Source organism: Dama dama, chromosome 24 (genome assembly GCF_033118175.1).
Source record: "Dama dama isolate Ldn47 chromosome 24, ASM3311817v1, whole genome shotgun sequence".
NCBI lineage: Eukaryota > Metazoa > Chordata > Mammalia > Artiodactyla > Cervidae > Dama > Dama dama.
In genome coordinates, this window is record NC_083704.1 from 43,303,321 (window position 1) to 43,316,569 (window position 13,249).

The 13,249-nt window shown below is 40.3% G+C and overlaps 1 protein-coding gene across 6 annotated transcripts in view; it reads left to right on the forward strand.

Annotated features, from left to right (window-relative positions):
* The window catches only part of CADPS (calcium dependent secretion activator), a 468,107-nt gene that overhangs the window by 353,669 nt on the left and 101,189 nt on the right, over positions 1 to 13,249 (forward strand). For 2 of the 6 annotated variants that reach the window (XM_061129177.1, XM_061129180.1), the window contains exon 17: positions 707 to 775. The exons of 3 other annotated variants lie outside the window; for them this stretch is intronic. In XM_061129177.1, coding sequence (XP_060985160.1) covers positions 707 to 775 — 69 coding nt within the window. Of the gene's footprint in view, positions 1 to 706; positions 776 to 11,058; positions 11,152 to 13,249 lie in introns of all 6 variants that reach the window. One more of the 6 variants, XM_061129176.1, reaches the window with a different exon arrangement.

Here is a 13,249-nt window from a genome sequence, read left to right on the forward strand (position 1 = left end):
GCTTCTCTCCTTCCTTGTCCGTGATTGGCTCAGCCACTTTTTGACTTTACCTCTGCAAAAGTGGCTGTGACACCAATTTCAAAGCATGCTGGGATTGTTAATTCAGACAACCCAACATCCTCTGGCTGCATGTATCAGGTTTTCTTTCATGAACATAGTCCACCATAGGCTGAGACATGGCAGCTTTAAAGATATTACTACCAGTCAACTTTCTTTTACAAGGTTCTGATCCTACCCCCAGAAAAGAAATCTTGACATTTGAGCTTCTCTGTGACCATTAATAGCTTAGTTCCCTGAGAATGTTGGAAAGAAGTTATAGTAATATTGCTGGAGACTATGTTTATGAAGAAATACCTCAAGAGCCTTAGATACTAAAGTCTGAAATCCTTAGTATCTTGGAGCCTTCAATCAATGAAATTCTGTTTCCCTTTATCATGATGTTTTCGGTCATTGTATTCTTGCAAATAATTCTAAAGAGACGTGTAAAATCATGGTCACAATCTCTCTCGTGACTCACGGCATGCTGAATGGTTAATCCAGTAGATCTCCAATTTTGATACTCCTTTTTTCTTTTATCCTGTGTTTATCCCAAAATATTCTGTGGCTATTTTCCTTTGAGCTAATGTAACGTTTTCCTCTAACCTATGACCTTTAACCTCTTGACCTCTGACCTAAGCCTCTTGCATGCCCAAATCCTCTTTTATAGGGAAAAAGAGAGAAATGTATGAGCATCCTGTCTTCTGCTTGGCCTCCCAAGTGATGGATTTAACCATTCGTGAGTACCTACCACCTCCTCACCATGCTGTCTTCACTCTTTCTGTTTTCATTATTTCAAGAAAATCCAGATCCAAATCAACTCACTCTCCTTGCTTCAAGTTTTTTAGCATTGGCTTGTCTGTTGATTCTGTCTGTGAAACCCAGTGTGAGAAGTCCAGTCACTTTTTATCAGCCTAACACAGGTTAGACAATTAAGCCATTTGTTTGTGATAAACTCAGATTTGTCTGTAAGTTTTTCAGTTATTCTCTGTCTGTGACCTGAATGCATTTTTACTTTGCTTGTGTGTAACCCCAATTTGTAAAGTGCTTGTCACTGGTACACAATCAAAAGATAGCAGCTAGGCGGGGAGCCGTGTGTTAGGCGTCAGGAAAAGGACAGTTGGGGCAAAACCGTGCTTTCTTTTCCATGTTTAAGATGTCAAACTGTTGTGGGTAGAAGATCGCACAAGTGGTCCCTTCTATGTAAAATGAGCTCTTATATGCCTCCTGTTTGTTCTCGCGCAAGTTGGGAAGCTTTTCCTTGTTCTTTCTGAAGATTTGAACTTGTCCTCGTCCTCTAAGCTCTGGCTAGAACATATGACTTAATTGTCACTTGGAGAGTTCATGTATGTTTCATAGCTTGATTTCACATTAAAACTTAATTTCACTAATTTTCTATTTGTGCAGCATTTTTCACGTCTGTGAAGGAGCCTTTTTTTGCTGGCCCCCACACTTCCGGGTGGTGGGAACTCAAGGGCAACTTTTTCTTTCCAATATCATGTATCACACATAAGTGGGGGGCATTTTGGTTCACTTGCTCATTAATCCTGCATATGTGTTCTTGTTTCTCTCTCTCTTCTCTCCTTGTTGTGCTTTCTCTTTCAAATAGAGAATCAAAAGGACGCAGGTGAACCCATTGTATATGCATTATAAACTCTCAGGACTGTTGAGTCATATTTAGTTTTTTGTTTCTGTTTTTGTTTCTTGATAGCTCCTTAACGTATGTACTCCCAAAGACTGATGTGGAGTTGCAGTGATACTTAAGGAGTTAATTTGTGCTGTCTCACTATATCTCTTGCCCACAAGATGTTGACCTCTGTAGAGCAGACTTTCTGTAAAGGCATAAGCTTCGAAGGGACAGAACTATGGTTTGCTGTGGAGCTTCATTTCATCTTTGGCTTCAAGGACTCCAGTGATTTCGCCTCATGTACATTTTTTCTTTTTAAAGTGACTGAAGCAAACTAATCTTCCTTTTTGTTTTTCATTTCTTTTTCCTGTTTTCTGCTCTATTGAGAAGTTTGTGTTCTTTGATGAATGTTTATCAGTCAAGGCAGAGAGGCGTCGTCTCCGTGTTGTTCTTGTATGTACCACGTGATGGGGCAGGATGCACACACAGGTGGCTAAACAGGGGCCATTGCTAGAAGTTTCATGAGAGGAAAGCCCTTAGAAGTTTTCTGGCTATGGCAGTTTCCTTCTTGTTTGGTCCCCAAACTTCTGAATCTATTTTGAGGAAAGCTATAACACATATATAGTATGGATCGTGGTTTTAAGGTCTAAAGACTTCTCCAAAGATAATTATCATTTGAGTAAATTTGAATGTGTTTCAGATCAATTCAGAAAGCATTTTTGAGCACATGCCAAGCACTAAGCTAGTAATAAGTATTTGGAGACTCACAAACCTATGTTCAAGGCATACAAGCTTTTCTCTTCCTGGAAGGGAGGATATTCATTTATCCATTCACTCATTCATTCATTCATTCATTCAACAGGTGCTTAGTGGGAGCCTGCCATGTGCCAGGTACACTGGTAAAACCAAGGACTATATAAACAAGAAGAAACAGCTGATACCCTCATAGGGCATATGTGTCATTGGGTAATTAAATGTAAATTACAAATTCTGTACTCAGCAACACTAATGTGTAGAGTTGTGTGTTAGAAGGCATTGTTGGAAAGCCATAGAAGTCTTTCCAGGGATGGCAAGTTTGAATTGCATCTTAAAAGATGAAATAGAATCAGTGAAAAGGAGATGGGATGGGAAAGTGGAGAGGCATCCTAGCTAAAGAGAGTAATATGTGCAAATACATAAAACCATAGCATTAATAAAAATAGCTAAAGCTTATTCAGTGTGTATTACACGCCACCTATGACTCTTAAGTAATTTATATGTATTCACTCATTTAAGCCTCAAAATCTCTTATGAGATAGCTACTACTATTATTCCCTTATTAGAAAGGAGCAAGCTAAGATATGCAGAGGTTAAATAACATGTTCCTAGAAGCCAAAGTGCAGAGCCAGAGTCTGAGGCCAGGCAGAGGCCATACTCTGAACTTCTCTGTAACTCAGTGTAGTTGGACAACAGGCTGAAGTGACAGCAGGAGTGGGTGCCGATGATGGCAACAGAGGCGGCAGATGAGATCTCCCTGTACATTCCTAATACAGAGTTCAGATGGTCTCTCACGGTCCATGGGTTCTTCACCTGGAATCTGTACCAATTTCTGTAGACAGTTTTCACAAGAAAAATTCCATGTCTCCCATCCAAAGGTGACAGAGAGCCAGTAAGGCTCTTTAACCAAGAGGGCAGCTTGGTGATTTGCACTCCAGAAAAACCATACTGGCAGAGATAGAGAAACAAGATTGAGGAGGAGGGAGAAGGTAAAAGTGGACCCAAAAGTTAAGATCAAAGCAGAGTTGGGTTTGAAGCTTGGTACATCCGAGGCCCCTTCTGGGCAAAGTAGATCTCAGCTGTAATCAAAATCATAATCACTGCTTTCCTGATCTTTACATCTTTTATTTTTACTCTCCCCCTACCTTTTCAGTTTCCGTAGAGGGAACAAAGCGTGAATACATGGATAGGTGTGCAAAACTAACTGTGTGGAGGTGGCCAGGCACAACTGGAGTTATCCATACAAAAATCGAGGTGCAAACAGACAGCTGCTGAAGCCTGCAGTCAGACTGTGCTTTGTGAGGCTCCGGGACTCTACAGATGGCATTTTGGTGGACTTATGCTTTCTGTCTGAGAGCATTATTAGAAATTGCATGTTCAGTTTAATTACAGTATCTCAAAAAAAAAAAAAAAGAGAGAGAGATGTAAAAGGCTGTTACTCTATGAAAGAAAAGCTGTGACTCCTGCAAATGAATTCTATTATTTTAAATACATTTCCATTTAAACTGTCACATGTTCTGAACCCAGCAAATCTCTGAGAAAGTCTACACCCCTATTGCTGGCTTGCCTCAGTTCTCGGCTAAATACTTGTATGATTTTTCCTTCAAATACAGCAAGGATTTGCAAAATAGATAGATCTATAGCCAGACAGACAGACAGCCTACCCATGGGCCCAACCACTGTGCTAAGGACTTAATAAGAAGGATCTGATTCATTTGTTACCTTAGTCCCATTGAGAAGGTTTCATTACTGCCCTTCTTACCAATGAGAAGGCCGAGGTTTGGAAAGGATAAATGACACTCTTCAGGAGGATTTGAACCCACATCATTCTAAATTCAAACACCATGCTTTTTTTTTCTTTTATTGTGGGGGAGGGGTCTCTTTCCTCCATTCAGCCTTTCCAGCCAGCATGATAGCAATTGGATAATACCCTTTCATTCAGTGGATAAATTCACAATTACTTACAACTTTTATTTCAGGAAAACCACCAAAGTCAGAGCAGTCTTCTGGGCCTAGATCATTGCCAAAATCTTTCCCCTTTGAAGTCTTCCTGAGGGCAGTGAGATCCCCTGAGATTGTCAGAGAACTGAGGATTTTTCTTTTCTTCCCAAATGACAGAAACCTTCTAGAGCAAGTCAAATTTATCCAAAGGAAAAAAAAAGGAAAAAAAAAAAAAAATTTATCCAAAGGATTTTCAGGCAGATTCTGTAGTAGTGAGGTTCCGTATCTTTCCCTGTCTCCATCAAGTCTTATAGGTCTGAGTCCAGTTGAAGAAGAAAAAAAGAGACAAGCAAGCTTGTGACACTCAACACACAGTATGGAGCCAATCACCCAAGAGACCAGTGAGGGTAAATCCCATCTCAGCAAGATCCAGGCCATCCTAAACTCCTAAAACAAGACCAATCTAACACGTCCTGTCTTACACAGAGGAATAAATGTTCATCTTTTCATCTTTCTTATTTCAGTGATACATAAACCAGGGTTTCCAAGCCAGAATTATCCTGTAGACTAGTATCTCATCTATACTTTATGAAAAGTGAGGAGGGCAGGGAGAAACATGTTTCAAACACTCTCAACAAGGAAGATCCTGGAGGAAAAGAGGATGCGTTAAAAATATGCCATGAATCAATAAATATGAAACTGACATCTCTTCTCCCAGAACAAAAAGACATGCTGCCGATCACGATAACAACTGTCATTTATTGAGAATTTAGTATGTGCTAAGTAGATACATGCATATCTCATTTAATTTTCACAACAATTCTATAAGTATTTTGTTGCCATATTTCATTGAATCTAAAAGCCATCAATTATAAGATGCACCATTAATTTATGTAGTCCTAAGAATAAAATAATGCTGCCAACTAAATTGTGACACACCCATCAAATGTAAGATGCATCCAATTTCAGAAATGTTCAAATGTGCCTCTTACACTCCACGAAATAAAAAATCACTGTTTTCTGTAGAAATGCAGAGAAATGAAACAGAGAGATGTTAAGTAACTTGCCCAAGGGCACACAGCTGGTTAGTTGTAGAGACAGAATTTGAACATGAACCTAATTCCAAGCCCACACTTTCAACTTCTGTACTATGAAAGACTTGTGGTTGTTAGTGATAAAATTAGAAGAGGTTTCTCAATCACTTAATCCCAAACCACCATTTGACAGATGGGGAGACCAAGGTATAGAGAAAAGAAGCCAGTTTCAAAATAAGATGGGCAAGTAAGCAACTCTTGTCTGGGGTCCTGCACATTCTTTAGGGCCTTCACCCACCCCCACACTGACCCCCCCCCGCCCACCAGGCTGCTATGTCTTTCATCCAAGAGATACTGTCCCTACTCACGATCTAGTAACTGGTTTCTAGTGTGACAGTTGAGGGATCCCAGAGTCCACATACCAGAATCCTAAATGCACAGCTCCAAGAAAACAGTCTCCCAGGACCAGCCTGAAGACCCAGAATCTGTTATGTCAAAAGTTTACATCACACAGTCTTGGCTCCAATTATTTTTTAACCTGTTTAAGTCTCACTTTTGTTTTCTGTGCATGCATGCTAAGCTGCTTTACTCATGTCCAACTCTTTGCGACCCTGTGGACCATAGCCCACCAGGCTTCTCCACCTGTGGGATTCTCCAGTCAAGAATACTGGAGTGGGTTGCCATTTCCTCCACCAGGTATCTTCCCAACCCAGGAATCAAACCTTCCTCTCTCTTATGCCTCCTGCATTGGCAGGCAGATTCTTTACCACTAGCACCACCTGGGAAGCCCCTTTGTTTTCTGTAAAAGGGGCTAACACTGTTTCCTCCTGTTAAAGCATTGTTGCAAAGATTAAAACATATATTTCCAACATAGCTCTTAACACACTGCCTGGTACATAATAAGCCCTCATTACTATCTATCCATAGAGACAAAGTTTTATATATGTTATTATAAACATAAAATTATGTCATTATTGGTATATGATTATTTAAAAGGAAACCCCCAAATCCAAATGTACAATATAGACATATTATTTGATTTCAGAAATGGAACAGAAAGCAGTGCTTCTCAAAATTTAATCTTTATACAAATCTCTGGGGATCTCGTTAAAATGTACACTCTGATTTGGTAGGTCTAGAGAGGGGCATGGAAATCTGCATTTCTAACACACTGATGATGAAGCCGCTGCAGCAGGGGCTGCGGTTTGAATGTCAATGGACTATAAGAAGCAGCCTATTTATCTCTTTATCATAAATTTCAAAAGAAAATGTTACAAGTTCCACATATGTTAAATACCCATTGAGTTCCAGGAACTGGGTCAGGAACCAGGGAAGGGAGCCATGAGAAAAAGCAGCCCAGGTCCCTTGCCCTCAGGCAGCTCCCAATAAACTTCTCAGGGAGAGGACAGGCAGTAAAACAAGTCATTTCATCTGGAGACTGTGTTGTAGAAGGAGATGCAGGATGCTGCGGGAATGCCGTACACAGGGATTTCACCTGGGCTGGGGTCCTTGATGCATGGCGGAGGAGGATGTGCTGGACGCCCAGGGCTGATTCCCCGAGAACTGCCCGGGATGTTCCTCGGCCTTGTTGAAGGCCTACTCGTCATTCAACCAGATGTCCCAGAGTCTGTCCTAGAGCACCCACAACCATATAAGTGCAAGTTTATTTGGGGACTGGGTGAATATTTAATAGTACTGTTAAATAAGTAGTCTTACTAGAGCAAGTGTTCAAAAACAACCACCACCACCATAAATAGCTTAAGCAAGAAAAGGTCATTTTTGGCCTGTGTAGCTAGGAAAGGCATGGAGGGATCGGACTCGGAAATAAAGGCTTTTACTGTGTCTTGATCTCTCCAGCTGCTGTCAGTCTTCTTTAATGTGACTGTCATGACAGCAGGGGTTGGGGGCAAAATAGCCACAGATAGCACCAGGTTTTTATCCCAGATGCTGAGGCACGAGGAAAAAAGAAGTTTCCTCTCTATGAAACTGTATACAGTTCCAGAGAACACTCTTATTGGCCAGGCTTGGGTCACATGTTAGTCCCTGAGCCAATCATAATACCCATGATGACGTGGGGTGTTATGGTTGCCCTGGCTTGGCTCACATGGCTGCTCCTATTTAGGACTCATTGCTTAACATTCCCACTAAAGCTGCATAGAGTGGAAGAGAGGCAGTTCTAAGCAAGGCAACTGCACATACAAGAATAGCAGATATCCACTACTATGTCTCTCCAGAATTAAGTTTACTTTCTTAGGTACAACAGCTCAGTCTCGAGGACAAGGCTGACCTTGGATATAAAGATAACAAATTGGAGACAAAAAAAATATATGTATGTATGTGTATGTGTGTGTGTCTATATATATATATATCTTTGTGTGTGTGTGTGTATGTATATATCTTAATAGCATTATTTCTTTCTTGTGGATATAATATATTTTAACTTGAATACAAAGATTTCTCATTATCTTAAATCATTTTTCATTGCATTAAAACACCTGAAGTTTTTCTCTGGTTTGCAAGTAGAAGTTACAATGTTTGCTATTCAGCAATTCAGCTACATGCATTTGCTCCATAACCAGGAGCTTTGGCTAAGAGACGAAAGTTGCCCGTATAGTTTTTATGCATATTGCAACCACAGAATATTTGGTTTTCCATGAAAGCACACCCTTGGGCTGGATCCACTGAGAATTTCCTGCTCTGGACCAGGTACTGTACTAGTCCCTAGAAATACAGAATTCACTGGGTACAGGGAAAGACAAACATGCATATCATTGGCTGTTAGTCAAGGACCATAAAGAGTTCAAGTAGAGGTATCATCAGAAGAGTTGAGTCTTTGTTATGAAGGTATAACTCTTGGGGCTGGGGGGAGGCATCGTAGGGAGTCTCTTAAAGGCTTTTGAGCAAGAGTATGATAAGTTCAGATGTGTGCTGTATGAAGATCACTGTGAATGCTGCGTGAGCAATGAACTACAGGGGAGGGAAGGAACTAAAGGCTGGTTTGGAGTCTTTAGCAACCGTTGAGGTGGAGATGATGAGACATGAGTTGAACAGTGGGAGGTAAAATCAACAGACACAGTAGAGGTAGATTGGACAGGCCACGCCACCCATGTTGTTATGGGGAGAAGTCAAAGATGGCTTCAATAAAAAGGGTAAACAATTAGTGACTCATCTACTGGTCTTTAGTGACGTATACCTTATATTGCCCTAAAAATGGAATCTTCTGAAAGGGAGTGATGAAGATACAGGGGATCAAGTATACATGATGGCCTGCCCCACTGAAGAAGTTACATTGAATTATGACCCTGTTTGAAATGTGCGGTCGGTGGAGCCATTGTTTTAGGTAGGCAGCGTATTCTGGGAAGCATGTTGTGGCTATCTGTTTGGCTTTCTCTTCCCACTCTAGCTTTTATCCATCCCTACCTCCAAATCCTAGTGAATTGCTCCAGGATAGTTATTGTCAGTAATAACATAATACAAACACTGGCATCTTTAGCAAAACATATATAGGTTGGAACTTGGTTTTAAGTGTGCTCTCCATCAACCATATCCATTTCTGATACAATGTTTCTGGAACTGGCAATTAACTGGCTTGCTGGAGTCAGAGCTGGTCAGGTTATTTAAGGGCTATTGGAGAATCTCTCGCTCCTGGATGCCTGTCTTCCTTTGCTTAGCTGAGCCTGCAGAGGAATTCTCTTTTTTATTTTTCTGCAGTCACATTTAACTCCCTCTCTGGAAGCCAAGCAGATTTAATTGTGTAAACATGAGCAATGGTAATTGGGTAAATGAAGTTGGAAACCAAGGTATGATGTTTTTGTTTTGCTCTGTGAAGGGGAAAAAAATAGGGAGCTTGTTTTTCTATGGTGGCAAACCTCACTGTCAGAATTCTGGACAGACAGTTGGCAGGAGGGAATCCCTTTACGAATTTTCATTGAGACCCATTGAGCTGAAATATGTATCTGCTGCCTTGCCGGTTACGGATCCGCCCTGGGGCATTTCATTGTTTTATAAAGTGACTTACGAAGTGGTTTACATAGGTTCTGTTATCTGGGAAAGAATAAGTGAGGAGTTTCCCTAAGAATTACACACTCGGGTAATACACATTCATTCAGAGAACCAGAAGAGGTGTTACCAGAAATGCTCCCAACTTTGCAGCCCGCTGTAGGTGGAAAAGCAGATTTTAACAAGACATAAAATATAGAATTCTTTTTTATAAAGAAGAGGTTAGTAATTGCCTTCCTTTATATAGCTGTCATTTAAAACTGATTTTTTTAAAAAGTCTATTTACGTACACTCTTTCCCAAACAAAAAATTTAAATAAGAGGAGACTGGGGAGTAGAATATTTTTTTAGTCCTTCATTTCAAACATTGAGGTGATCCCACAAGAAAAGGATGATATCAACTTTTGCTTTTAAGAGATGGTTTGCCAGGATATTATATTTATCCTTATTTCTTGTATTTTTTATTATTGCTGCTAGAATTCCATTTCCTATAAGCCTGCAGTAAACTTCGTTTTCCCAGTTGAGAAATTCAAGCAAACCAAGAAGCAGGCTTGGCAATGTAGAATGTCCCCCTCACCATACAGCTTGCTTTATAAATGAAAGCCATGAGAAAGGACCAGGTCCGAGGTTAATGAGACACTCACTACAGACAGAGAAGACAGAAGCTGATAGCGCTCTGCGCCTGTGTTGAAGGAGAGGCTATTGTTATAGGATGTTTGCTGTGCTGATACTGTAAAACCACATGACAGATGGGTCAAGTGCTGATTACCGTATTCTAACATTTGGAATAGCAAGTAACATATTTGATAAGCTGGCAAGTTTTTATATATGATTCAACCCACAATATAAAAGCCATGAGAATTCCAAATTGAAAATAATTAAATGAGCTGGAAACAATCAGATACCACACATTTTTTTTTTCCCCGCAAAATGACAGATTTTGACATGTTGAAATTCCACAAAGGGAGCAAGAATATTCCCCAGCTCAATTGAACTAATAATGGCCCTTCATCTGCTTTTGCAAAGCAATTAATTCCTGCCTTCTCACCACGTGGGAGATAACAGTGAAGATTTGTAGGCACCTGAAGCTTTACAGAGATCCGTCCCATGCATTGTTTTCTTTGCTGTTCTTGGCAACCCCTCAAGGTATACAAAAAGAAGACGTTAATATTCTCAGTTTATAGAGGAGGAAGCTGAGGCCTGGAGAGGCTTACGTAGAGGGGAGAAGGTTCCATAGGAAGTTAAGTACCCTCTTGAGGATGAGAAGTCATATCCCCCAACTATGTTGACATCACGTGCTATTTCTGGACATCTGGAAGGAGGAAGCAGCTGTTAACATTTAGGTGTGCTTCACTGTACAAGAAGTCTATCTTCTTTGGGTCAGTGGTACCGCCACCATCACCCACGTGTTCCCATCCGGATGAAGGCATTCTGCCTCTGAGTGTCTCAGTGTGGTGGTAAGAGTCTCGTCCCTCGTCAGGCAGTGTCACGCCTCTGTAACGCTGCAGTCACACCAGGAAAGCAGCAGCTCTCAATTCGTGTGTGATCATCTTTGCTTGTTTGGTTGTTCTTTTCAGAGTTTGTCATCTTACTTGTCACCTTTGTGATAGTCACTTTGTCTCTTTACTTTTTTTTTTTAACCGTCTCTCCTCACCTACCCAAGCAGCTCCCCCGTCACCTCCTGGGCCTCCTCCACCCACCCAAACGCAGACCAGCATGTTATATCAGAGGCTCAAAGGCATGCCTAGGCCAAAACCAAGTACTGTAAACTTTTACGTTTCCTTTATGCGACAGCTTTCTAGTTTAGTTTGCTTTTCTGTTCATTTCTCTGGAAATTTTGTTTAGCATACTAACCTGAGGCTCAGACTCTCAAGTTTGACACCGTAGGTTTTGAGAGACTTGAAAAGAGAGCATTATTTCCAAATGTCCACATTTTTTTTGTCTAGCTCTGTCTGACATATGCAACATTTTCAAATCTCAGTGTCAGCACAAAATAACATTGTTGCATAACATTTTGCATGATGATTTTTTTTTCTATGTTATGAGCTTCAATTCTGTTGTATGAAATGTTTACTAAGTATATTGTATTTTTAGTTCCCCTGTGTCAGTGCTCCAGCTAGTACAAGATTGGGTGATAGGAATATTGCAGTATGTTTCCAGATATTGCAGACAGCAGACATGACCCCCCCCCAAAAAAAATCATTTCTAAGCACAAATATCTCCTTGATCTCTGTTGGGGGGATGGAAGAGGGGCTACAGGATTTTGCACAATATTTTCTTTAAAGACAACATCTTAAACAAGTTGATTTTAGTACCATTTTTACTAACTAGTGAGTCAACAGTGCAAGTAAGAGGAAAATAAAGTCATGTCTCAATAGAGTAGCTTGATCTACAGATAATGCAATTGAAGCTAATTAATAATAAATGAAAGTCTGGCTACATGGGTTCATTGAAAGATCAAATATTCTAGATTCAAGCATACTTAACCTACTTACATGAAATGGTTGCTGGTTAAAGCAAAATTGCAAAAGATTTTATTAAACATACTGTCTGTATATATACATCAGGCATACACATATTTGCGTACAAGTGTACACACTCACAGGAAGATTGTGTGCACATGTACACTTTATGTGTATCTATTGATATATATGGTAGTCAATATCAGAGCACTGCATATTAAAACAAATCTTCAGGTGATCCTAGCTTATGCATCTTGGATTTCTCCCAACACAAAAATCATTTACATCTTTGAAATAAAAGTACATAAAAATATTGATGGGAATGATTTCCACTACTGCATCGTGTGTCATGGACATCTAGAATTTCCCTAGATTCGATATGTGTTCTGCCCAAAAGGATACTATTCTCTGTTTTGTAAGTAAGAGATTTCAAAGATGTGCCCCAAGTGGGATTTCCTGCAGATTTGTATTAACGTGCAGGCTTGTCTGGTTACTAGAAAATGTATGTAAGTGTGTGATGTGTGTATGTGGGTGTATGTGTCGAATAGGTAATAAGCATAGGATGAGGAATTTGCAAATTGATGTGTAAATGTGAATATCAACTAACAAAAAAGTAGCCTGTGCATATTTACTATCAAAATGCAAATACCTCACTCTACACATATTACCTCAACATATATACACAGTATGTTTGTTAGAAATGCCTGAAAGTCTACTAATGAAATTATGATAGTCCATTTGTGAAATTACAAACAGACCAGGCACCGCAGAAGCACAGGTATCAAACCCATCACTCAGTCTTTCTCCAGGTATTATTGCTGTGGACCAGGCAGTGAGATGTTAGCCCCTGAGCTGTGCACATCTCCTTATCTGGGTGGAGATTCTCTGTCTAATCTGCAGATTATTTCCCCACAGCTCCCACCTTCAAGCCCCGACCTTCTATGCAGCCACACTTCCACCTGAACCTGGCAGAGACAACGGAGCATTCTGTTGGCCTGATTCCAAAAAGCTCATTTTCACACCACTCATCAGGCCTTGTTAGAGTGAAACTTGCACCACCTCAATTATCTGACCAACCCCATCCATCATTCATAGTTCCCATTGGCTGGACCACTCCTTTTGCATAGTGTTTCACAGAATTTTTCTTTCTTGTTGTTAAATCCTACATTATTAATCATCTTCCATGTTCATCACCTATATAACAAATGCACAAAAAATTAGGAAAATATTATGAGAAACTACTTGTTTCTCTTCTTTTTAAATTAGCCACCTCCTACCATTTTGTTTACCACTCCCCTGACAAACACACACAACCAAACCACCAACAACAGCACACCAGCCCTTCCTGTGAAGCATTGAGTTACCTTCTCTGGCAAGTAAAACCCTGAAGTCAAA